General features: G+C 41.7%; 1 protein-coding gene across 20 annotated transcripts in view; it reads left to right on the top strand.

Moving 5' to 3' along the window:
• fbrsl1 (fibrosin-like 1) overlaps positions 1–26843 on the top strand; it is a 358217-nt gene that overhangs the window by 301088 nt on the left and 30286 nt on the right. For all 20 annotated transcript variants that reach the window (XM_078952652.1, XM_023958686.2, XM_078952659.1 and 17 more), the window contains one exon: positions 13566–13614. In XM_078952652.1, the coding sequence (XP_078808778.1) occupies positions 13566–13614 (49 nt within the window). The remainder of the gene's footprint in view (positions 1–13565; positions 13615–26843) is intronic.

Here is a 26843-nt window from a genome sequence, read left to right as displayed (position 1 = left end):
TAATCTGCACCATCTGTAGTTAAAAGAGACAAGATTAGAAAACCTTTAAAGAGCATAAAAATTAGGACTTCTTTCTGGGGAGGACTTCATTTTTCATTGGTTTGCACATTTCTGACACAGTAAAGAATAAAGTCTGCGAGACAGCATCAGAAAGGAGGATTGAGGTGCTAACAGCCAGTACATGTCCAAAGTTGTTTAGCCAGTCTGAAAGGAGATTTCGAGATCTATTACAGTTACGATATTCTGCCTCAGCAGCATCTTTGTATACATTACTGTATTTCCTCTTAGGAATTACAGGTTTAAAACCAGCAGGAATGAATTATCTCAGTGTGAGAGCTGGCAATCACAAAGCTGAAAGGCAGAATGTACCATCTGTATGCATGGAGAGGTGTAGGTAGAACCAAATTAGCATCTCTTGCTCACTAAATTGGGAATTACCTTCTTAACCCTTGTACTATCTTAGATGACCCCACCCTTACTTTGACGTGTTATTCCTACCATGACAAAGGTGGATAAAGGTGGAGATTTCACTGGTGTCCATTTAATCCATGGACACCAGTGAAGAGCAACAGTGTTGCATACAGATATATGGTCTGTAAGTTCTAAGAGAGGTGATAGACAATCCAACTGACGACTCACTCAAGTTATTGATTTGCTCATGCCTTAGTCACAACTACCCTTTCAGATGGATACGGGATGTCTGTGGGCAAAAAAGGGGTAAACCTGTACGAGGCGTGCAGGTAGCCCATATGAAATGTCAAAGTTGACTGCTCAGGAACCCGTAGAGCAAAAATGTTCATGCTCTCTTTTTTTCTCCGGGCACGCTCCGGACGACTGGTTGTAGTGAACACTTACATGTAAGGGTTAAGTAAGGGTGACGTAGTTTAGACGTAGGCGTGTCATATAGATTGTTTCATTTTTTCAACCCTAAAGCATTAACTAATTAGACAGCTTTCTTTTGAAAACATACAAAGCTTGATCAGTAGCAGTTTTCAAATTATATTGTCAGGTTTGTTTTATTGGCAGGAAGCCTGTTTAGTAAAGTAATTGTGCTCTGCTGTAATGAGTTGTTAAACCATGACCTTTTTGATACACCTAAAAGAAAATCAATGCAGTGCTATATGTATACACACTCCAGTAATGTTGCCTGAGTCAATCCATTCGAAATGGAAAGAACTAGCCTCTCCATTTGCCTTTGCTTCCTTTTTTCTTTTTTTTTGTTAATTTATGATGTTCATTCAAAGAGACTCACAAGAAAAAAAAAACAACTAAGCTTTTAACAAGCACTAAGATATTCATTGCTGCCATCCAGAACAAGCCCAGGAAAGGCTATTAGTGCTCCAGGGAGCAGCCTTTGATTGTTGTTTTTTTCTATAACTCTAAATAATTGAAGCAGTTGCATGTAAGACAAAGTTGCACTCACGTGCTTCATTATATTTTAATCCAGTGCAACTTATGCCCTTCATAAACTTGGAATGGCCGGCCATGTCTAATCGTCCTCAGTGCAGTGATCTCTAGTACATTTGCTCTTGTAACTCAAATACATTACGTGGATCCTCCTGGCTCTGCCCCTTCCTGCTTTTTCAGGGGTTTTGTGATCAAACCGATGGTACCTCCAAATCTTCCCCAGGTGCTCTGTTCGTCTTGGAGATAACTGCCGTTGTGCTTTCACGAGGTTCAATGGGGCCAGAGCAAGAACCAGCGCACGTAAAACAGACAATTATAAGTCATTAGCATTTGATTATTGTGCAGTTACTAGAAAGGAGAATGGTTGAGGTTCCTGGGTGTTCTCCGTGAGGTTGCACAGACCTCCAATCAAGAATTGATGTGGTTTTTAGGTTTTCAGGTAGGGCTGGGCAATAAAATTATTGTATCAATAAATTCAAATTTGTTGTTTAAGAATATTTATTTTTGAGGAAGTCTGGATTTTTTTTCCAGTTCTCTGATGTCTTGGGTTTCTCTTGTTCAGAGGAAGGTCAGCTCGCCCCTTTCTCTCTACGCACAAATGGCATCTAGCAAAGAGGAGATTTTTTTCTAAAAATAGGAACAGTTTCTACAGTTCTGTGGAACTGGTTCGGTTTTGTTATTTTAGACATTATACCGTACGATACAAAATCATTTTGAAGGTTGTTGTTACCAAAAGAATTTGTTTCAACACAGAAGCACTCTGTCAAGTGTTTCTCTTTTTTTTAAAGCTATGCAAAAGCTAGCAGTAGCTCACAGAATACCTGCCGCATTGTTTTACAAATATTTTTACAGCTTGAATTTGGTGTTCAAGCCAACTCTTAAAGGAGATGTTGACATAAAATATTTTTTGTGAAATATATTCTGTCTTTTGTAATTTTTTATTAAAGAAACTAAAGGGTGGAAGGAAAAAAATCAATCAAAATCGTAAATTGAATTTGGTGTGAAAACTTTTTATTTTTTGGTGATATTGCCCAGCCCTATTTTCAGGCATCATAGAGGACTTTAAAAACCTCCACGAAGGCCAAATTCAAATGGCTTTCCTACCCCTAAGGCTTCTCCCTACCCCTACATGTATCCCTCCAAATGGAGAGATAAGGAAAAAGAGAATGTCTTCAATTTCGGACATTACTACTGCTTCATGATGTCAATAGCTGTCGGTCATCTACCTTAGAATAGAGCTGCATTGGTTTTATACCTTTAAAAAATAATGCAAAAACAAAAACCCAATGTTTACATTTAAAGATAAACTTCTGTACTACAGAGCACACCTACATGAAAAAATGTGTTTCTCCTCCGCACCACAGGTGCAATGCAGATCACCCTACCGGCGGAGGGATAGTCAGCTCCAAGTCCACATGGTGTCTCCTTAAAAGAACACTTACGGACACCACTACAACTTCAATGTCCCTTCAATTGGAGCAATAGGGAAGCAATTTGGATACGACCTAACATGACTCGTGTTAATTTCCCTTCAAGATGGGACATTCTAGGGTCAAAAAAATAGTCATATCAAAGTCAGAAACTTTACCTTGTCAAAGCAGAGCAGAAAAGACAAAAGCATGTCTTCTGTGTCCGCTGACCCCCAGCAGGTACCTCCTGCTCTTTCCTCCCTTTATTTTGGCAGTTAAGTAGCTAAGGTATTTCCAAATGTGACTGTACGAGCATTCAGTGTTCTGTTCAACCCTCCCCCAAGGCCTCAGAGAGGAGTTAGGGTTACAGCTGTCAGAAACCTGAGGCCCAATGTCTGCATCAAAAGTAAATTCCACTTAACGTGCCACATCCTTTTCTTCCATTGCCTGGGGGAGGGGGGTGGGATTTAAAAGCCCTGACACTTCTTTATATAGCTGATGCCATGTTTGTTTGTGCTTGCTAAGAGGATAGTGTGTCTTGATGTGGGCCGGTGGCAAAAAGGCAACAATTGGCAATGCCAGTCTCCAATCCACCAGTCTACAATAACCCCAAAACCTCCTTTGTGGGAAAATGGGCCGTTTTGATCTCTGCTGGCTGGAGTAAACATACATCCTCCATTACTCGTTTGTCTGTTTTGATTTTTCTGTCAAAGTGTTTTACTTAGCCTGCTGACTTCGCTAAGCTTAGAGGTCAAAGGTCACTGACATCTAGTCAAAGCATTGAAAAAGTTAAGGAGGCAGGATGATGGCTGCTGTGGAAGATGAAGGCTTTCTGTGCAAATCCCCTGTAGTTCTCCTAGCCCATAGTCAGAATTAACTCCCACTGGTACGAGTTTAATATTTATTTGAGTTAGAGGGGAGATGATTCATTTTACTTAAAATCGCTGGCAGAGTACAAGTGAGATCTCCATGTTGCTGCACATTTTTTTCCTCTGATTAAAAACGTCCGCGCCCAGAGGACCTAGCTATGCCTTCTGCATCTATTCCATTTAGTGCCAGCTCCGACTTCTCCTTTCTTTTGTGAGCTGTTTCTTTCTGCAGAAGAAATTGTGTGGGTTGACACTAAGGAAGGGGTCACAGCTTTTTGATCAGTGCATTATTTAAGATCCTGCCAAGTTTTTTTTGTTTCTTTTTATTCCCTTTTAGCAAATTCAGTCTTGTGGTAGGTTGAATTAAATCCTTAAGAGGAAGAAGAATGTAACATGTTTAGCCGGAGGTGGGCTGTGACTAACAAAGGAAATGTTTGGATGGACTAAAAAAAAAGTTCAATCGTAGCTTTTTTTTTATTGAGTGGTGCTTAAAGCCACCTTTCTCTTAACAAGCTGCAGTGAGAGGTGGTTTGCCTACCAAGTTTGCCTGCAGCTCTCTGCAGGGTGATTATGTCACAGCGGGCCAGTCAGAATGATGCATATCTCTCTGTTAGAAGGCAGGAAAGGCTCTGACTTGGAATATTATTATTATCTCCTCCAGGATCCTCTCCACAGCAACAGCGGTGCCGCATTGTGAGAGAAAGCTCTAGAGAATGCAGGTTTTTTTTTTTTGAATAATACGCCTGTCTTTTATCCTGCCTTTCTGACAATAACATCCAGAAAAGCGCTTTTTTTTTTTTTTTTACTCCTCATAACTCTATAGACTGATTGTGTGAATGTGTTTCGACTGAAGAATATTGTGGGCAGACTGAGTTTCCTGTCCGGTGACTCTGTCCCACTGTTCTTCAGTGGGAAGCAGGATTTGGCTGAGGCTGTTGGCCAGCCAGTCGGGCAGCAGTGGGCTGTGACTTAATGGTCTTTCCGCAGTTTTTGCCGGGGAGACACTTGTATGGGGTAAGATAACTGTCAAAAAGAAACATAAGTAATTTCTCCAGTTCACAAACTGTCAAAAATACGTCTCAGGGTCACAGAGAGTCCCGAAATATCAATTTAACTGGGTGAGTATGCGCTTTGAGGCTCATTTATTAAACTAAAACATAAATAAACTTTTAGAACGTTATTGATCCCCTGGAAGGGAAATTATCTTGATACTATAGCAGTGTTAAATTAAAAGAAAATAATAATAATAAAAAAACAGATTGTAGCAGCAATTTTCTGTCACATTTTTTTGTTGTCAGGCAACAACAACTAATCGGATAAACAATGCACCGGACCCGGAAGTGGTGGGAAAAAAGTGCAGCAGACATTCCTCATATTATGTAGAAAAAAGAGAATTAATAAGAGAATTTTGAAACAAAATAAGAAAAACCAGAACAGGCACAGAGATCCCCGCTTCCCTGCTGCCCTCGCTCTCTTGTCTGCCTCCCAGCCAAAGGTGGCAGGCGGCAGCGGCGGGCAGCGGCCTGCCATCTTGTGCCCAACAGTAGCTGGGACAGGCCCTGTGATATAGTGGGTTTAGAAAATTGATGAAAAATTAAAAAAAAAATCAAGAAAGCTAATTTGAAGCTAAAGGAGGGTAACTGGTGGCCAGCTATAGCGATAGTTAAAAAGACAAGAAAAAGAAAGAAAATTCAAACAAACAAAGAAAGTCAGCTATTCTGATCCTACTGCCATGTATTTATTTGTGTAATTAGTTTGATCTTTTTACTGCAGCAACAGTCAGCTGCTAGTTAGCCTTCTTTTGCTCCAAGTTAGCTTAGCTGTTTTTGGTTTGTTATCCTCTTCATATCAACCAATTTTAACAGACATGTACCCTTTTTTTTACACCGAATGAGTAGAGTGGAATGTCAGCTCCTTCTTTTTGGACCTTTTCCAGCCCTTTGGTCTGAAACTATTTGCTGGTGCATTGTTGACACGATCAGCTGCTGTCGCTCGGCACAGACAAAATGCAGCCGGAGATCGCTATATTATGATCTGTTGTATTCAGTTTTTGACAGAGTTATGCTAACAAGATAATTTCACTGCCGTGGGATCAATAACATTCTAAAAAGTTATATTTTTCTACATGTGCAAATTTGAAAAATCTGTTATCTGTATTTTTGACAGTTAATAGGGGAAATTTTGTATTCAAAACAAAGACAAATCGTATTCACAACAGTTCACAAAATGTTGTATTCATATTTTTCTGCAAAGCTCTGCACAAAGTATTAAATTGTACTAATTTGTACACAACTTTGTTTTTGTGAATACGTTTCTTTTTGACAGATTCCTTACCCCGTACGCTTGGAGAGTCGAGACTCTTCAGCTACGTTCACACCGCCCCTAACGTGCTCAAGCGGCCATGTTCAATGAAAAGTCTATGTAAACACGTTTTGGGCTTCCGCGTTCAAAACTCTTGGGTTTACATGTCGTGATGCAAGTTTCTATGACCGTTCTACGCACACAACGCGTGGCCATTGACTGGGCGTTGAAAGTTTTGACCAATCAGTGACTCAGATTTGATAGTGATATGGTAGTAGATGGTGTCCCTTCATATATTGGAAAATAGCTAGATTTGTGAGATTTGCACCACTTTAACATTTCACACTAAGCCTCTTCCAACTTTAGGTGCGCTGCAGCAACAGTTCAGTGTGAACACCATGGGCAAAATAGAACGCTTATCACTTGCCCCGGTGTGAACGTAGCTTTTAATCTCTGTTGCAAACTGGGAGTAATGACAAACAATACCGTGATTCTAGTGCCAAAAGTAGATTTTCTTCAAATAAGCAAAAAATAAATCAATCTGCCAATTGGGTAAGAAAAATGGTCTAATAGAACTGTTTTAAGAAAGAACATAAAGAATTATAGACACGTTTTCTCATGCTGAGATTATTTTGCTTATGAAAAACTTACTTGAAGTTTATTTCTCTTGCAAGACAGAAAATAAAGAATTTTTTTTTTTTTAAAAGAGGTCCTTTTACTGTTGCTTTTGTAAGATTCAGTTTTTGCAGTGCACTGGGATATTCTTGTTGTTGCTGGCACTCATTTTGACAAAAAAAGGCAACTGTGCATCGCTCATTCCTCTTGCAAGTCATTCCTCTTTTATCTAGTGGTCTTTCACTAGTTGGTATCCTTGTATTTTTTGGAGTTGAGTTTTGCTCTAAATCCCCCATCTCAAGATGAACCTGATGCTCCCCCGAGCTAAGCAATAAGAAGAGCCACACATGCTTTTAAACCACAGAGCTCAGATCTCGTGTTTCATTAATTGAGTTAAATGGATTGCAACGGTCGAGATGATTTGTCTGTCAGCTCTTATTGCTGCAATTTAGACTGTGCCTCATTGCATTATGCCACTTAATGAGAGCCCTCAGCAGATGTTTTGTCTCTGCTGGTATTAACATGCACAGGTTCACTTAGGAGGAGAAAACGTGGATGAGTTAACACTAATTTCCCCGCATTTTCATAAATGAATTTCCCTGCTTTTGAATGCTCACTTGTTTTTACGTCTCACCATGGGGATTTGTGATTTCATCCATCCCCTTGCCACATCGCCATCCTTCACGTCGGGCCCTTCCGGTGGAGCCGGAGCAGATCTCTGCGCTCTCTGGTGAAATATGTCTTCTTCTTTTCCCTTCATTTCGCCTTATCTGGTTAGTGCTGGCTGTGGGCCTGCAGCAGCGCTGATTTGTGACCCTCTTCTGTCTGCCGCGACTAGAGGCTTTGATGCAATGTGTGCCTCTGCCCTTCTCCCCACTGATGAAACAGGCCGCTGCATTCCCCTGATAGACTGCTAATTTGTATACTAAACTGACAGGCAGCCATGATAAGGGCTAGCAACTGCTGTGCAGCCAGGAAGGGAGGGAAGAGTGATAGTACGGGGTGCAGTAAGCGCCAGCTAGAGTAATATTTTACACAAAGCTTGAGCCCCCGTGCTCTTCTATCAGCATTCATTTCCTTGCGTCTGTTGCTAGGGGGAGAAGGAGCAGGAGTTTCCAACCTCGTGCTTCGTCATACACACACAAGCATTTATACCTACGTAGGAAAAATGGCACTTGGGGCTAAGCATAAAGAGATCTCTGTGCATATTGCAACCCTGCAAGGGGAGACCACTCCATTCCATTCCACGGTCACAGAGGAATTCATTATCATTGTGACGATGCTCCGGTTGAGGCTGGTTGACAGTTGCGTGGGATGCTTCCTCATTCCCATCATGTTTGCAGGGGTTTTTTGGGTCTTTCTGGCACCACACCTGTTCTGACAAGACACGAGGGGAGGCATGGGAATCAAACGAACGTTAGACGCCGTCTGTTCCCCAGGAAAGATTAGCACTGCTGCAACTTATAATAAACGACCACTTGGGAGGTCATTAAATTTCCGGGGGCGGTGTGAGGACAAACGCCGGGCGAGTAATTAATTTGGCCTTGTCCGCTGCAGCCCCTCTGAACAAGTCTGGGAAGGGAAAGGTGACTGCGGTGTAGGTTGCTTCTGCACAAACAAAAGTTCAACAAATAAAAAAATGAAAGCAAATATAGAGGAACTGTCTCGCAGCGCACTTTAAAGTCCCTCTGATAATCTTAAGATCTTTTTTTAAATCGTAACCAGTGATCTTTTAAGTATGATTATGTCTTTTTTAGACAAAATCTGTGTTAGTTTTAGGACATTATTTTAAAGAGCGACCATAGTTAGATATTAGATTTAGATCCGAAATTCACCCTTTAATTGTGGGCAGGACCGTTGGTGCAGAGCAACCCCGCCCCCATTTCCCTTCATTTATTTGTCTAAATTCTTTCCTGTTAGTTCACAATCCCTCACATCCCCAACCTAAGATACCGGTGAGCTAGATACCAGCTCAGACGAGGAAAACAGAGACGAACATGGATCTAGTTGTCTAAAAGTGAATGTATCAGAATGGAGCAGAGCAGGGGGCTTTTGGCCCACCCATCCTATTTTCAATGTCACAAATAAGCTCTTTTTCAAACAGCAATTTTTTTTCATCTGTTTTGGATTCATAACGATTTGAATTAAGAAATATTCAGAAATTCAAATTTCCTTTTAAGATTTTATAGATGTTAAAAACACAATTTTTATCGGAGTGGGCCTTTAAAAAAGTGGATATTTTGGCTGAAATAGGTAAGGTGGGATGTTGGTTTAATTCCTAATCATGATGGTTTACATTTCATTCTGTCTTGTGTCCTTGGGCAAGGTGCACAACCCCACATTGCTCCATTGCACCATAATTTTGGTGTTAAAAACACCAAAAACAGCATTTTCCGGGTCTTCAAGGCTCTCCACCAATGGCTTGTCTTAAATGGACAATGGTGCAGCTGGTCTGATTTCCTGCAACAAACACCCCGTCGTCCCAGTAACACCCTCTGAAAACAGGGAGGATGCCAAACATCAGGTGACAATGAATGGAAAATTGGAAGAAGGGCGCCGAAGGAGGAAGTTGACAGTGATGAAACACCAGGCAGGGAAGCAAATTAGCACCGGGGGTTTGTATGTGCATGGGTGTGTGCAGGTAGGCGGAAAGTTCATTCTGGGTAAAAAAAGATCTTTATATGTTGGAAAATGCACCCTCATGTTTTCTCTTGCCCTTGCATTTCCTTCCCCCGTTTTTCTCAGGAAGTCCTTTCGTACCACGTCAGTGTTAAACTAGCCGTGGAGTCATGGTGAACCTTTCCATTCATCCAGGCCTTTGACTAACACAAGACTTGTCTTTCATGAGCCTGGATCGTTTTTTTTAGTTTTTTTTCCTCTTTTGTTCTACCCATCAAATGTAATTTTGTCATTAGGCTCTGAGTCACGTAACACTTTCCTGTTGGAATAAGGGGGGAATCTCATTTTAAAACCTGTTAGCTCGCGTCGAGTTTGCGTTTTTTGTTTGTGTTTTTTACGCGTTAAGATGAGCCGCCTATCCACTTGTCCTACTACAGCCTGTCAGGAGCATTGCTTGTGCCAAATGACTCAGAACTAAATTGTAATTACAGTCTTTATGGAGTAAGCCCACAACAAAGTCAGCTAACAGGTTTCTTTGTTTCCGCACCGCAGCTGTTGTGATAGCACTGTCAGTTTGTTTAAAAAAATGATACTAGGAAAGGGAAGGAAAGGGCCGTACCTCTTTTTACAAGGATTAGATGAGCCTGTCGGGGAATTTGCTGGTGTTTGGTCTAGGTTTACCCAACCTCTGACTGGGAGATTTCTTCCTTGCTAGAAGCTTCTCTCAGCGCGGTGGAATGCAGGGCATGCGGCAGGAGCTCGCAGATGAGAGGTAGAAGGGGAAGGCTTTGGGATCATTTTGATATAAAGCGTGCAGGGGCTGCAGTGCGGTGGGTGTTGGGGAGGGAAACCGGTCTCTCAGCAGGCTTTACCTAATGAGGTTAATTGAATCTGGGTAATTGCTGACCTTCCTGTCTGAGTGAAATCACCGTCTTAACTGATCAATGCTTTTCATACATTTCTGCCTCAAGGTCGTTCACTTGATTACGCTGCCCTCCCTCGCCGGCTGCATTCCCTCATTCTGGTGGCCCATTGTACAAAGATTAAGCGTGGAGGCGTTTTAACACGAAAAGAACGCAATTAAGCCTGTCTCTGAATTTCTAAATTAATTAGCTCGCTGCGTTGTGCAGTAAAAGCAATGTCGACATGGAGAGTCTCCAAAGATCTTTCTCTTTTTTTTAATTTTTTATTTTTTTTGCTGCAAATGCATTTGCAGTAAATGTCTCACTTGCTTCTCCTGCTCTCCCTCTGCGGCTCTCTTATCATCTGGAGATTTATGCAGCCAATAAGTCACTGGTCTTCTGGGAAGTTGTGGGCTTTTTAAAACAAACAGTGGTGTAATTTGTAATTTGGCATTCGCTAAATCTGGGAATTATTGTTCTGCATGTGGCGCTTCAGGGAGTTAGCACTCTAATGGCGGGTTTACTGGCCAAGCTCCCTCCCTGGACTCCTTCCTAGTCTCCCCCCCCCCCCGCTTCCATTCCTTTTACGCCTGCCGAGGAAACGGGAGGATTTCACAGCTGCTGAGAGCTGAGCTACGGCTGGGCCCTGTGACCTCCTCTTTTCTTTCCCTTCTTTCCTCCCCCTATCCAGCAGCCTCTTTCCTCGGGGAGCTCTTGTGTGTCTCAGAGGAAGCTGAATCATAAAGCATGGCTAATGAATAGAATAGGGAAGGAAAGCTGAGGCCTGCTGACGGCCCTCCAGAGAGGAGGCCTGGCCACCGAAGCCCCAGGCTCAAATAGCAGACGGCCCTCACAAAGGTCAGGCTTCCTGCAGCCTGCTCCAAGGGCTTTTGGCTCCTAGGCGATGTGGCTTAAATTCCCCCAATATTTTTTTTAAAATGGTTTTATGCCCCTGTTTCTTTTAAAAAACTTGGCCTTTGCTCCTTTTTTCTGTTTCATTGTCTTTCACAGATTTCCCTTCTGTCTCATCTTGCTCTGTCTGTTTGTAATGGCAGTCAGGATTGCCTCAACAAAGAGAGCGCAAAGAATTTGTTCTACATGACCTCTGCGCACCACAACCGCAGGCAGCTTCGGGCTGCCAGCAGCACAGCCCTGCGAAAAAATGTCAACCTGACCAGCAAAACTTTCAACCGAAATGCCTATAAAAACAACAAGCTGCCAAGCTGCTTTGACATGCCTTCTACAAAGTCCTCCTGCAAGCCGGCCTTGTAATTGTGGATTAGGTTACTGACTCATGCAGACTTGGCAGGTGCAAAACAAGCCAAAATATTGGTTGTTGATCTTACATGGAATACATTTGGAGGATAAAACAGCTCACTGCACCTTGGAAATGTCCTGAAAAATAATGAGATGTAGGTCATCCTGACAAACGATAAACAGGAGCTTTCTGTTCAGGCACATGTTATGTCTGTTTCTGTCTGTACAGCTGCTCCGGTAACTCTTTTAACTGCTGCAGTGAGTTATCGCCTTACCAACCTGGTCTTTTCTGATTTTTTTGTGACCCCCCCCATGCCACACTAAACGAGACCCCGAGCCAGCTCCTGTGTCCATTTGGCAAGCTCCATTGCATTCTGAGCCCACATTTTTCCTTCCAGGGCCTGCAGGGCTGTGATTCAAGGTTAAGGCTGCACTGCTGCAGAGCCCAGGCTTGGTACATAGAGCATTTATGCCATCAGAAACTAACAAAGAGCCTGTGTTGTAGTGCAGCACCCTGGTTCCGGGAGACTGAAGGAGGGCAAGGTACAAGAAAAAACTCTATTTTTCCTTTATAGTCTCACACTTTGTCTTAAGTAAGTGGAAAAAGGAAATGTTTCCTCTCAGCAGACTGTTTGCTTTCCTTTGAAAGTTCCATTTCTCAACACCAAAGTATTATTGAACTTTATTATTGAAGCTGATAAAAAAGACATCAGCAATGTGGTTTTTGTTGAACTCATAAATGGATGCAAATGGTCCAGTAATATTTTCCTATTTTTCAAAGCATCACATGCCACAAGAGAAAAAAATGGAAAAGAACACTAATCTTAAAAAGAAAATCACTGGAAAGTAGTAAAATTATCTGTTCATGCATCAAGTCATTTTTAGTTAAACAAGGAGTTAAACAATTCCAAGCACACATTCAAGTGACCACTTCCAATGAAAAATCTATATAAATACGTAAATGCATGTCTTACGTTTTCACATTAAAAATTCTCGTATTTATGTATCACTACGCAGGTTTTAGGTCTGTTTTCGGGCTCTGCGTACAAAATGTACAGCACGTCTGTCATAAGTCTAGTCTTTGTCGTTCATATTTCGGACCAAGTCGCAGGTGTTGGACGTGACAAATCGCTGAAGGTGTGAGTCTTTGTTTGGGCTCATTTCCCTCAGACAGGATATGAAGACATGCAAACATTGAAACACGGAAGAAAATCAGGAGGTCTTGGAAAAAAGAGGGTGTCCTCAAAGCACTTGTGAAGAAGTAACAGGGATGCCAAGGACAGCCATCTGTGTTTACAAAATCCTTTGCTTTCTTTTTCAGTCTCTCTTGTACTCCTCTCAGATTCACTGTTCATTCTTTGCATATGCTCCCTTTGTGCAGCATGGCAGTTGAGGACACTTGAGCCCTTTTCGGTGGAGCATATGTTCAGCTCTCGCAGATTTTTACAAGTTTAGAGCAGCTAAAGCAATGGGATGTTGCCATTTCAGACAGATCCCCCTATATTGGTTCAAATTTCAAGGGGAGGAGGGTTGTTTATTAAAAATATTATACTTCAGTAAGTTTTACAACACCAGGTTTTGCGAGGATTTACTGCTTTTGTTTAGTGGGATGTTACTCTCCAAACATGAGTGTTTATATTTAGGTTTGCTTGACAGTCTGTTCAGATATAATCCAAAGCAGGGAGGAAAAGCAGTTCTTAGTTTTCACATATTTGCCTTTTATAGACCCAAAGTGGTTATAACCCACAATCATTCCACCCAATAGCCAGATGATGCTAAATCTATGAAATCCAGACTTTTGGATCATTCTCAAGTTCTGTTCACGAGGTTTGCTTTTTCTTTGGATTCTGTGATTACTTAGCAGCAGGTTTTCAGCAGCCTTTGTGCTCTAATGCTGCACAGCCATTTTACCAGCTCTGTCCTTGACGTGCTTCTTCAGAGGGTTTCAGGTGGCCCAACAGTGCCACCTAATGTTACCTTCCCTGGAAAAGCCAGACAGAGACTGTCTGGAGAGCTCCTTTCTTTTTTTGATTGGGGATGGGTGATTTTTTTCTGTCTTTTCTAAGGCGGTGAGTTAAGTTGAGGTTTTTACTGTTCGTTAGTTTGATAAATGCTCTACGATGTGTGCAGCATTGTTTGGTCCAAAGAAAAACATCCGCCTAATGTCTGTTTTCTTGTGTTCGCAGGTATCTGATGTAGGATCAGAGAAACTGTTTTCTCCAACCGCACCTAAAGGTAAGATATCAGCTTCCTGTTTTTATTCATCTTGTTGCATTTATTTATTCTTGTAACAACAGAATTGTGTAAATTGGTCCAATTATCAAACTTTCCGAAGCTTCCGTTCACATTTAAATGTGAGTAGATGTAAACAAAAAATGATGAGTGGATATGCTTTTTTTTGTGTGCCTGGGTGCATAAGTGGCGTTTTTGGACAGCCCTGCCAAAGGCTTATCCCTCCTACATATTGGTTCATTAGAGGGGATTTAGAGCCTCCCTGCCACATGCTCCCACAAATGGGAACTTCCCCTCAGGCAATACAAGCTCTCTGACAGCAGGTCTGGGCCATAATGGATGCTAAAGAAAACAGAAAAAGGCTTTGTCAGGCCCCTAGACAACACAAACTTTACATGTGCACACATGTAGATGATCAACTATTTGCTTATGCATGATCAAGGACACTTGAGGTGGGATTTCTGCACCTTTGCGTGCATTTGGTGGCAGACATTTGTTGGTATATCTGGCGAGTCACAGGCATCGTGCAGGGCACAGACTGTTGGCAGCACCTGAATATTTACGAGATGCAATGACGCTTGGCAGGTCAGAGCATGGGTAAAGGTGTCAAGCTGTGGAAGGCGAGGACGAGGGGAGGTGGAGAGAGGTGCTCTCAGGCTGCTCATGACAGATAGCAGCATGCAGACCGTGTCCCCTCTGGGCAGAAACCAGGATGGAGGCCCATTAACAGAAGCTGAGGGGGAAGCAGAGGGATCTGCTCACTGTACGCGGTGGCCAAATGAGGAGAGAGGGTCATGTCTGCAGACTTGACAAATAGATCAGTATGCCTCAACTTGGAACCATTGGGTTTGGTCTGATCTGTGGTGTCTATCCATCCATCCGTTGGATAATAGACGGATCTATCTTGTCATATAAATAAATGTGTTGTGGCTTTTTTTTTTAAACTGTCAGTTTTAATTTTAAAAAACAAATTTTCCACGCTTTAAAAATTACTGCGCTGCCTGTCTTTATCTTTAGCAAAATTCAGGTGGATGTGTTTAGCCCAGCTCTAGCTTCGTCTGCTAAAAAGAAACCAGGACAGCTACAAGTGTGATAAACATGAGAAATAGATAGTTATTGCTCAGTCATTCTATTTGTCAGTATAATAATTCTTGCTTTGCTACCTTTTTTTTATATATTTGTGCTAATCCTAATTGATTTTCATGAAATTGTTTTTGTAGTGCAAGATATTAATGTTGGCCAATCAGAAAGGTCTAATTAAAATTACCGCATTTATCGGATTAAAAGTCGCTCCATATTATAATTTGTGGCATACAAAAACATGCACAATAAACAAGAAAAAAAAAAAACCTTTAAGTCACACTGAAATATAAATTTCACTTTTGGGAAAATTGTATTCAACAAAAGAATGGGCTTTTCATCTTGAAAGGAAAATCATAATAATGGAATAGATGGCCATATAGACTGAATCAATGCACTCTTCACTAGCATAACCGTACTTAGCTTCATGAAACGTAGGAGGCATGTAGTTTATTAGTGCAACATTTAAGAAATTATTCAGAAAACCAAAGCATAAAAGACATACTAAGTTAACTTTATATTACTCAAAATCACTATTACTATACGCCCAGCCCGGCATAAGACTTCTTCTGCTTTGCTGTCAGTAGCACATACTGATGCAAACACCTGCAGAGCTCTCTAGCGATTGTTGCTATTTATTTTCAAAAATCACATGTAAGTTGCACCCCCTGTCAAACTGCAAAAAAATCAACTATTTCTCCTAAAAACATTGTAGGGCCTCTCCTCTCACATCGAACATTCGAAACGTTTGACAGATTCTCTTGTTATATGTTACAAAGAGCTCACTCCTGATTGGTGAGAGTAGTTGCCATAGAAATGTTGACTCAGACTGATTAATCACTGATTTCTGGTTCTAACATGGCGGCATCCGTACTGTGATAAAAAAGGGGACTAAATTGACTTCATTTGTTGGAAACAGGTGTCATTTTCAACAAGTCATTTTCTGTGTGTGATAACACACTTACTCAGTCCAGTTCTCATATATAGTCAATTCCTGTGACCACCATCAGTAACCTGAAGAAAGCATTAGAATAACTCTGACAATATAGCAAACAACTCCAGTGTTTGCTTTCTGTGAGGCTTTTGACACCCCCCTCTGCAGAGTTTCCTGATAAAAAGCAGGTACCACCACTCCATTTGCTACGAAGGAATGCTACTTTGGCTAATGCGCAAACGGGGAAGTGGATTATGTGTGCGGTATTACATCCAGACAATCCAATCAAAGTCTTTCCTGATTATCACACAGATCAAGTAGATCCTGTTTGGGTGATGCAGAAGAAGGGAACCAGATTAAGGGTTAGAGAGGGTAAGGCAGCAAAGAAGTCGGCATTTCGATGAGACAAATGGGTGAAAAAGAAGCCATCGCACTAAAACCTTGGAGCTACTAGCCAGCCCTCATCTGCCATTCCAGTGTAGTTGTTTGGAGCTGTTAAGAGATTTCTAGGACAGTGTTTGTTCTTGGCGTTGTCTTTTTTGTGTGTGTGGATAATGCGTGTAATACAGACAAGCCCACAGGCTGTTTTCCTCTGGTTTAGAATGCACCAAAGCGGCGTATGCGTCCCATTACCGGCTGCAGTTGCGGTCCTGCGGGGCCCATGAAAAGCCTTTTTTTCCCCTCTGATCACCAGGCCTGTCAAGCTGTTAACTTGGTAAATTTTCTGACATACGCAAACAAAAACATTACCACAAAGTTAATTTTATGTGATGATGTTTGCTTTGCTTCACTGGATAATGAATGCTTCTTATTCTTTCATCAATTCCTTTTGTTTTCAACATTTTGCTCCTCTTTTTTGTTGTTTGTTTCAGTTGTATTTTGGCGAGTGGATATGGGTGCAAACTGTTGAGGTTACTTCTTACACAGGCCCACAGACTGTCATGTTAATGAGATGGTTGGGGGTTCATAGAGAGAAGGGGAGACCAACACTGTAATCAGTGATGGCAAAGCACTGTAATTATGCAAACGGAACAGGGTTTTGGGCAAAACCCAGACACTGCTGCCTTTTCTCTCTTATATTTACTTTTCATCATCTCTACATCACCTGCCTGACAACCTGTTATTCATGCATGCAAGTGCTGATAATAGCACAAGTTAATGGTATCTGTAATAGTACTGCACAGTGTGTAATTCTCTTTTTGTGTTTTCTACTTCAGAGTTAGCACAAGTTTAGTCTGTGTTGGTGGTTAGGATGTAGGAAGCTGCAAAAAAAAGGCAAAACATTATCTAACAGTTGTTGTTTTTTGTTTATTTTCTGTCGTAAAACTCCTGCAAATTATTGATTTTCTGGAGGATGGCATGTTTAAGTGAAAGCGCTGCAGAGACTTTTGCTCCACTCGGGGCTGCTTTTATTGAATTGCAGGTCAGAGTTTATTCTTGTCACTTGCTCGAAGGCGAATGAGAAGCTAAATGCAGCTTGTGAGCACCTCCACAGAACCCAGATGAAGACTACTGGCAGGTCTTCCTGTGACATTCCACCGTGTCGGGTCTATAGACGTGGTTGCAGGTTATCACATAGCTGTTGGTTGCTAAAAACACCTGAGAAGAACTCATTGGAATCTGCCTTTACTGTGTGTTGAATGTTACATCAGTTTTTTTTAGGCAATCAATGTGGAAAACTTGCGATTTGCGATAATAGTAATCAATATTGTGATGACGATATGACTTACAACACATGAAGAAATGGTAAAACAAAAGACAACTAATGCATAATTTCCATTTTACTACAACTTTTTTATTTAAATATTTTTCAACATATCTTAAATTACACATCAAATGACCCACATCTCTATAGGAGACAGGCGTCTAACATCAAAGGGCTCATTTGATTGGTCACCGACATAAAGGGATTGGTCAAATGTGTAAAGAGCTTTATTTGATTTGTTAAATACTTCATTCTGCCATGAGATTGTTTTAACGTGTATAAACATTACAGACCCACTCTGATGAAAATCGTGTTTTTGGTTTTTATAACATTCTTGGGGCATTTTTCTGATGATGGGGGACATATTTAAAGAAAATGACGCTAAAAAACATTTCTAAGTGTTTGTTTATTCAAAGTCTTTTGCTAGAAAAAGCTTGTAGGTGTAGGACCTACAATTGTCACACCACAAATTCTACTCCGCTTTATTCTGATGCATCCACTTGTAAACGACTAGATCCATTCGTCTTTGTTTTCTTCGTCTGAGCTGGTATCTAGCTCAAAACCAGCTAGATAGGGGTAATATTGCTCACCATTGTTGTTGCACCGGTAATGATATCTTGGGTTTGTGACAGGCTGTAAGATAGCAGGAGAGCGTGTAAACAATGGGATGATGGGAAATGGGGGCAGGCGTACTCTGCGGCAACAGTCCCGCCCACAACTCAGAGACGAATTTCCAATAAACTTAAATTTATCCTTTTGGCTTAAAACAGCATAGTCATAATGAAAAGACCACTGGAAATGCTTTTGAAATAGATTAAAAGATGATCGGAGTGGCACTTTAAGATAACTATTTATCAGAGTTTACGGATTCTTTGGCTATACGCATATCGCACAGGCTGATATTGCGTTTACAATAAATATTTGTCTTTTTTTGTGCAGTCCTAGTGTACACAATTCTTCATCAGACCCTTTGTGAAGCACTGTTGTGCAGACCAGCCAAGCTGTGATAACAAACCCACACAATGTGCCTTCCACTAGACAAACCTGAGCATCTTGGGATAGCAGGCAAAAGATTGGTCGAAAACCCATTTCTGAAGTGGATTTGTGCCCTTGTAATCCTGATTAATTTTGACCCGTTGTGCTCATTTTAAACAGAGCATTACAGTAAGCGTGAACACAGCAAGCTCCGGGGCGAAACTAGGAGCTTAGCGGCTTTGGGAGGCTTAGCTGCAGATGGCATTTTAAGCCGGACTTAATAAATTGTTTCCATTAAACTTACCGGCCCACACGTACTGGATTAGACCAGCGGAACAAAGGAGGAGGAAAGTGTGCAAAATGGGAGAAGTGGAAAGAAAGCGCCAGCATCTGCCATCATGCAAATCTGACGCTGTTAGCATCTCTCTGAGGTCACATAAAAGGTGAAGATGAGGTTACTGTTGTGTTAAGGGGGAAAGAGGCTCTATGACATGAAAGTTCGCCCCTCACTTAAGTTATCGCTCATTGGAGATGCAGGGCCAGTTTGCTTAATTGACATTGAAGTAAACAAACCAAAAAAAAAGTGCACGAACAACTTGTCAACAGTGGAATTAAGGCTTATCCCTTAACTGTTGTTTATGTATAAACACATTACCAATGCTGTAGCTTAAGGATTTAAGAGCAGCCCATGCACGTGCTTGTTATTGTGTGTGTCGTTTTACTCATACCCATCTGCTTTTATAGGAAATCAATTCCTCATGGTAGGGCCCCACCCCTCAGTTTTCTTTCTTTAGACTGCCCCCACTGTACCTCTATCCCCCATTGGCTCGTGGCTTACTCCCTAAGCTCTCATTATGTGCTACACAGTCCAGGGTCCCTGTGTCGAATCGCTAATCAACCACCCTGTCTGCAGGCCCGCTCTCTCAATAGGTGCTGAGTGGCTTTTGTTCCACCAGTGCTGTTTGCTGCATGTCAATAAAAGGGCTATGGTCTACATCGTCATCTCCTCCTCTCCCATTATTTGGCCCAGCCAGAGCTACAAGGCTGATCCTGCACTGGAAGCCTCCATAAAAATGAAATGTAGCAGCACCTGCTGGATTCTGAAAGGACGGTGATTGGAGAGGGTGCAGCAAGGTCAGGGGCAGGGGGATTGAGGGCAGCTCACGGGACAGTGAGGTGGATGATGGAGCATGTTCGCATTTGGCTGAACGGCTCTCCTCTGGCCGGGTCAGCGTAATGTATCGCTAACCTCGGCTGCCAGAGTGACTGCTGCAGCCTCTTGCCCATTAAATAATGAATTGAGGTTGACCCTCTGAACAGCTAATAAGCTTTTCACTTCTGCTGAAACACGATAGACTGAAAGTCATGGCAGGCTGACTTGTAAGGGGATCTAAAAAACCAAAACTATGAGGCTCAGTAAGCAAATGGACCTGATGGTAGCTGTAGCAGCTATTAGACTCCTAGGGCTAAACCCACCTTTGAACAGCTGCTGTGTTTTGTTTATCAAATTCCAAATAATTATTATTGTTAGCCGTAGCGCCAGTTTCCTTGCATTGATGAGTGGTGCCAGAGGTACAGCGGCCAACCTCTGATCGGAAGAGTGCAAGTTCGGTGCCCGTCTATGTGTCAAAGTGTCCTTGGGCAAGACACGGAACCCCACATTGCTCCTGGTGGATATAGGTTGGGGTCAGGTTGCAAACAATATTTAGAAAAAGTGTTGAAAATACAAATAAATGCTTGTGCACTCAAGAGTGGCGGAGTTAGGACATTTTATATGATGGATCAAAGGGGAGCAGAAGGCTTTGGACGGGTGGCGGATGAGAGTGGAAGGCTATTACAAATAAACAGATTAAAATATGTATTTCAGTTTTATTTAGTCAACGCTTGTATTGATGATTTCTTGAGCAATGATACTAAAATTGACTCAAACAACTTGAGGTGCAAGTAGGGAGCAAAGGTTTTTGCTGCCCCCCTTATCCCCCTATAGCACCCACCATGGGACTTGATACTTTTTCTGCAAGAAATGTTCTTGACAAACATGTATTTATTTGTCAAATTTGGAGAAGAAAAGACAAAATATTTTCCAGCCCAAATTCTTAATTGTATTTAAAATTTTATGGGTTATAACCAGAAAACGGCTCATGAGCTGAGTGGTTTGTTTTGGTATGAAACAGCTCATATTAAGTGCTCTTCGTAGATAGTGCTAATGCCGGTGGTGCAGCCGCCCTTGTCGGAAATATGAAAATAAATAGGCGAAGCTGAACAGAGATAAGACACACGTTTAATTATTAATTGAGCCATTACTGACGGAGATTGCCTTTTTTGATTTAAAGCAGGAAGGCCTGCTTCAGGGACCGAAAAAGCAATTACAGAATTCCCAGCTTGCACTGCTGCTGCCCATCGTTCAACATGTGCTGCAAGAGAGGTGTGAATGGAGACAAAATGCCCCCACACACACACCCCAACTCACACACATCGTGTCACACTGTGTTGTTCCATAAATTATTTGAATTCTTCAATATTTATGGCTTTTTAAAATATGATTACCCTGTCATGTAGTATTTATGTAGAACGCCAGACTGTCAAAGAGATCAAGCCGCATCACCCACAAGCGCACTGCGGTCTGGCATCTTGAAAAACTGACTGGAAATAATGATTTGGTTCTATAAGATTCCGGAAGTGATTTCAAAGCTTTTACAAGCCTATCTTTTAAAGGTGGTCATGATTTTCTATGCATGGCAATTAGCTGGCTTGTAAAGTCATTGCTAATATTTCACACTGACTCCGTGCACTCTGTGGGCTCCCTTAGAGCACGATTATGTCCATTAGAAAACATGCCTGCTCTGAGCAAAAAGCCCACAGCGCATAAAATATTAATTTGGCATCCGTTAAAGCGTTTGGTCACTAATTGATTTTCATACGAGGAACAGGAACACTGTTAAGTGTTTCGTAACATGTCAGGGCGCTTGACACCTGTCACTCAGCTCCATCAGCCCATGTCATTTGTGCCAGGAAGCCCATGGGTGGCGAGCGGCTGTGACAGTAAATGGGAGTCGCACTGAAAGGTGGATGTGAAGGGTCCATTGTGTGGCTGTGTGTTCATTGACTGAATATGGATTCGGCTTTATCTGTGGAGGGGGAGTAATTACAAAATCACTAAAGGCTGTGAGGAACATTTACGATAGATTAGCAAAAAGGTTTTGAGGCTTTTGCCTCACGTTTGTTCTTTATAATGTATCAGATGTTGTCAAAGAGAATATTTTAGTCACACGTTTGAGTTTGTAGTGGGCTCTTATATTAGATTTTATATTACTTTCTTATTTTCAATTCTTTCAATCTACTACTGAACTCTCCTATGAGCAGCTAAATGGGTCAGTTGCCTGGACTGGTGCAAGGAAAAATCGGGGTTCTTTTCCAAGAGGGGGCTTGATGAGTTTCATCCAGTGTGGGTCCTTGGGCAAGACCCTTTACTCTACTGCTCAACTATGTAGCCACAGGGAGGCCAAACTCTTGGTCCCCCTGTGCTGGTCCCCAGCCCAGATAACATACAGGGTTGTGTCAGGAAGGGCATCTGGTGCAAAAATCTCTTAGGGTCACTTAGGGTAAAGGTTTGGACCAAGAGGCCCTGGCTGCAGACATCAACGGCGAGAACTGAAACTCCTCAACCAGAATCTGAAGTCTCCCCATATTGCTCGAAAAAGACTTTATTCTAACTGGCTACCCTAAGAGTTGCTTTTTTAACCATTTTAAGCTTTAGTAAAAGTTTTTTTTTACAATTCTGGTAAGGGTAAGTTGTATAATTTCCGCATTCAGCCAACGATGCCAAACACCATCTTGTCTGCAGCCAGGTCCCTCTCGTTTGGAGGTGCCCTTCTATAGAAAATGTTTAAATTGTTTATTACTATTTGTAAAACTGGTTCCATGTCCAATGGTTAAGGTTGTCCATTGGTGATACCTTTTAAAAATGTTTTCAAAATTACATTTGATCTTACAAGACATTAGACCACTTTCATGGGTAATTTGATTGTATTATAATACTGTATTCCTGAGATCTGATTGGCTGACCTAACTCTTCCTTTTTAAGGCAAGAAGCATTTGACAAAATTTCAAAATCACCTGATTCAAAATTAATGGGAAGCTGTCGTGTGAGCCTGTCATTAGAGGTGGATAATCTCTCACAGATGATCTGCAGCTGCACAATCTTACTGATCATTTACATTGGCTATTCTTTTAACAAAGAAATGGATCTGAATTGAATGAATGTAGGTCTTTTTTTTAACAAGGAAAGAGAAAAATAGAGAGGATAATTCTAGAGAGCAGCAGCTCTCATCACATCTTCTGTCTAATCTTAATCCTCTTCCTCCTCCAGTGGAAATGCAGCCAACAACATTGTGGAAGGCATTTTTACTGTTTACTTATGAGAATACACAACCAACATCTTATCACCACTGTCAGGCCTGAAATGCAGAGCGTGACGCCTGTGATCATTTGCAGGTTTTTCTTGTTTTTTTAATCCTTTATTCCCAGCTCCAGTCATTCTGCCAGCAAGACCCCCACCCCCACTCCACGTTTGTTTGAAGATCCCAATTCCGAGCTATGTGCAATTTAAGCTCATTTATGTGGAGAGGTTCGGAGCCAATGTTGTTTGCAGATGAGGCTGTTATGCTCATTGTCAAAGCCAGATGGTGAGTGATTGTGGCCAAACACGGTCCTTGGATAACATACAATCGCTGGCAAGGGGATCATTGTCAGCCTAGATGGATATTACAAACATGCTTGTAATGGATTGAATGTTTTGAGAAGTCATTTACTGAGGCTTATAGAGATGCAAAAGTCGTTGCCAGGAGCAGAGAAAAATAAAATGCTTTAGATTCCATGACAGACAAGGACATCCAAGTATCTGAAGAAAGTGCCAACGTCTTCAGGGTAGAATGGAGACCAACTACAGAGACGACGTCAAGACTGAAACAAGTATCAACCTGCTGTGTAAAGTATACTTCAAATATTTCCAGACAGGTGGTCTTTCTTTAGGTTGTGTTTAGTCCTTCGAACACAAAGTATTCTATAATACCACAAGCTTGGACTGGAAGAATAGGTTTGACAGAAGGCTGGCTTTGGAGAGTTTTCTGAGACAGGCTTGCTAATAGTCTTGAACTCAGCACATGGTGAAAGATGTAACTTGACACACAAGGCTGTGAAAGGCCTTGTGTTCGGTCATATATTTGGTTACAGATGAGGGCCATTAATCGTTGCTCTGTGTAACATACAGGCTGTAATTCGCTTAGCCATAGAGGGGGCCTGCATTTTGGGCTTTTTCAGGGGTGTTTGAAATGGTGCAAAAAAATTCACATTCACAGTGTGGTCCTTTTCAATAGTCAAGCGGTCATCTGTTTGACTGTTGTTTTTGGCTACTGTTGGATTTCCCTCCACTGGGCCCTTGTGGTGGGCCCCTTCCTAATGGCCTACGACTGACTGCAATAGCCCATTCAGGGATTCAACCACCCGGGCTGTTGGGTTAATGCTGCTGTGTTGGGGGGGGGCAGCAGGACTGGGATTTCTCTGCTGTTTGCTTTGGGAAGAGATGGTTCCAACATCAGCAATCCCATGAAGAAATGTGTGCGGAGTACTAACAGCTGTCCCCGTTGGCAGTCCCCTTAAAACTAGTCTTTTGGTTTTTCAGCAATGTTTAATTCTGCTTTCTTGTTTATTTTACAAGTTGTGTCCATTGACTGTATACAAGAACTGGACTGAGTGAGTCCTCCCCCCTTGCGTCCAAATAGGAAGTACCCACTGGTCCCAAAAAGCATAAGTCCCTAAGACTACTATTGAGAAATAAACAGCTTTTACTAAGTCATTCTATTTGTCATAAAACCAAATTTTTTTCATGATATTTTTTCTGTGGTGCAAGTTATTCTAGTTATTAACTGGCCAATTGGATGCATCAATAAAACATTTGATTGGCACATTTTGTGTTGCACCCTTTTAAGTTGTAGGCGTGTGGACTTCCAAGAAGCTCACTTCTAATTGGGGAGAGGGGTTGCCAAAGAAACACTTACTCAGACAGACTCAGTACAATCACTGCTTATTGACGACGTCTGGATCCAACATGGCGACGTCCGTATTGCAAAAAAATGACCAAAAAAAAGACAAATTGACTTCATTTCATTAGAGCTGGAAAGAAGTCATTTCTTATGGACGACATCACTCTTACTCAAATACAGTCAGGGGTTTTGATGTGGCCTTAGTAACGTACGAATGCTTGAATCAGAAAAAGGAGCCCCTTATTTTTTATATACGATTGAACTGTGAGTATCCAGGGGGATATGTGACCTTCACTTTACCAGGATTGTCATATTTTCAACAAAATTCTGAGCACCCATATTTACTTTTAACCCTTGTACTATCTTAGATGACCCCACCCTTGTGTTATTCCTACCATGACAAAAGTGGATAAAGGTGGAAAGATTTCATGTAATCCATGGACACCAGTGAGGTTCACAAATCATTGAAGAAAAAAGGTTCAGCGCACTGTTTAGTGGGTCTAGATGACCCAACTCCCAACGTTAAAGTGCCTTGGATAGCACAAGGGTTAAAAGACCCCATCTGCCAGAGTGAAACAAACAAACAGCTTTTTTTTCTGTTTCTGTGAAAGAAAATCAATGGGTAGCTATTGCCAGCACAAAGATATTTACTTATCAGCTGCTGTGTCCAGGAAAAAAACTCAAGTGCTCATTGGCCGCAGCGCACTGCTAGCGAGGCGCAGTGGCTCTGACCTAATCCCAGTACCAGGTGCCTTTGGAGCCGAGGTGAAGTGGACATGTTTTGGAGGATGAGCCATCTGGGTCTTGATATTTTATGGTCCTAAAAACCCACTCTCGACCGTTACTCTCCCAGCACTTACCTTTTAGCTGCTCACAATAATCTAAGCACTGGATGCTGAAGCCAGAGGGAAGGCTTTCAGGAAAATGTTATGGGGGTTTGAGCTTTTTATTTCAACTCCAATTCATGACCAAGTCAAGCAAACCTGGTAGTTTCTTTGTGTTGTGTTTAGATTTTTGATGCCCCTAACTACTTTAGTACTGTTTTTGTCAGTTGAGTGTTTGTTTTGTTTTATTTGGGTCTTTAGATTTTGTTTTGTTTGGACAGCCAGTCTCATTGGACCTTTTTTGGAGCTCCTTATTTTTGTTTTTTTCTGTCTTTTTACCTGTTTGTCATCTGTTTCATCTTGCAAGGAATTTGGCTTGTCTCTGAGTCCAATTTTGTCCTCCCTCTTGTCACACACTTATTCATATTCACACATCTCTCCAAACTGGCATGCAGCCTTTACATTTCACACAAATCAATTGTTCTCCTGCCGCACTTCGAAAACCTTAATTAAATACAGCAGCTCGTAGCAACCCAAGCTGTTGCTAATGCGTGTTGTACGCCACGGCCTAAAGGAGCTTTTCTATTCTTTGTGCGCTGGTTTGCTTTTGTGCTCTCTGCACACATAGAAGCAGATGATGGTGGGTTTTGGTTAACAGCCGCCAAAAAGGTCAAGATCCAGGCCTCATGTCCATTAGTTTAGTTTACACAGATCTTCAGCTGACCCTCTGCTCCTAAGTCAGCCTTATTAAGTGACCCCTCTCTGGCGTTTGTGTCACTTTATCTCCGTCATTCACTCTCCCTCCAATCGGGAATGATGAATGAGGTGCGAGGAAGGACAGCATATGTTTGCAAATTCGATACACCCACCAACCGACTTGCTTTCTGTGACGGTAAAAGGCTTTGTGGTTTGAAGTGAGAAGAAAACGCTTTTGTGAAAATGTTTGTGCGGCTGTCTAACTGGGTTACGAATTAGAGCTATTTCAAGTTCCTTTAAGTGTGTCATCACCCCCATGTTTTTTGTTTTTTCAGCCGTTCCCCACAAGACAAAAGACAACCCAGCCATAGGAAGGTTTTCTTTAAGAACACAGCTTTTTTGGCATGAAGTCATGATAGTAGAAAATAGCATCTCCACTCTAGTCTTTAGCAGCTGCTGGGTGTCTTTCTGTAAGCTGAGAAGCAGCTCTGCACCATAAACCTCCTATAGAAGTGGCATTGATTACATCATTGGGTCTATAGTGGCCAGTGCCCCCTAGAGGCTTGTTGATGTGTGAAACCAGAGTTCAAGTGCTTCTTTTAATGCACAGTGGGGCATAATCTGTAAATACCCACCAAAAATTCTTAGACTCGAACTCTCCGTGAGACCAGGATGACTGGTATCGGAGGTCATAGAGAGGCTCTCTATAGTTAGCTCGGCAGTATACATAGTAAAAGTAGATTCTCAATGTTAAAAAAAATACTAAATGTAATTTCATAAATGAAATAGGGAAAGTGAATGATTTACGAGTATATACATTTTTTTTCCCACCCTTATTCGTACAATACTAAGTCTTTACAGAGCATCAACGTGTTTCTGAAAGCAGTTATTTTTTGTAATATTGACTGTATATTGACTGTATATGAGAATTGGACTGAGTGACCCTTCCCCCCTGACGTTCCAAACAGGAAGTACCC

This window comes from Oryzias latipes, chromosome 9 (genome assembly GCF_053564925.1).
Source record: "Oryzias latipes strain Hd-rR chromosome 9, Olatipes_Hd-rR_3.1".
In the NCBI taxonomy this organism is placed as follows: domain Eukaryota; kingdom Metazoa; phylum Chordata; class Actinopteri; order Beloniformes; family Adrianichthyidae; genus Oryzias; species Oryzias latipes.
Note: the sequence above shows the minus strand (reverse complement) of the source record. Positions and strands in the feature narration are given on the sequence as shown.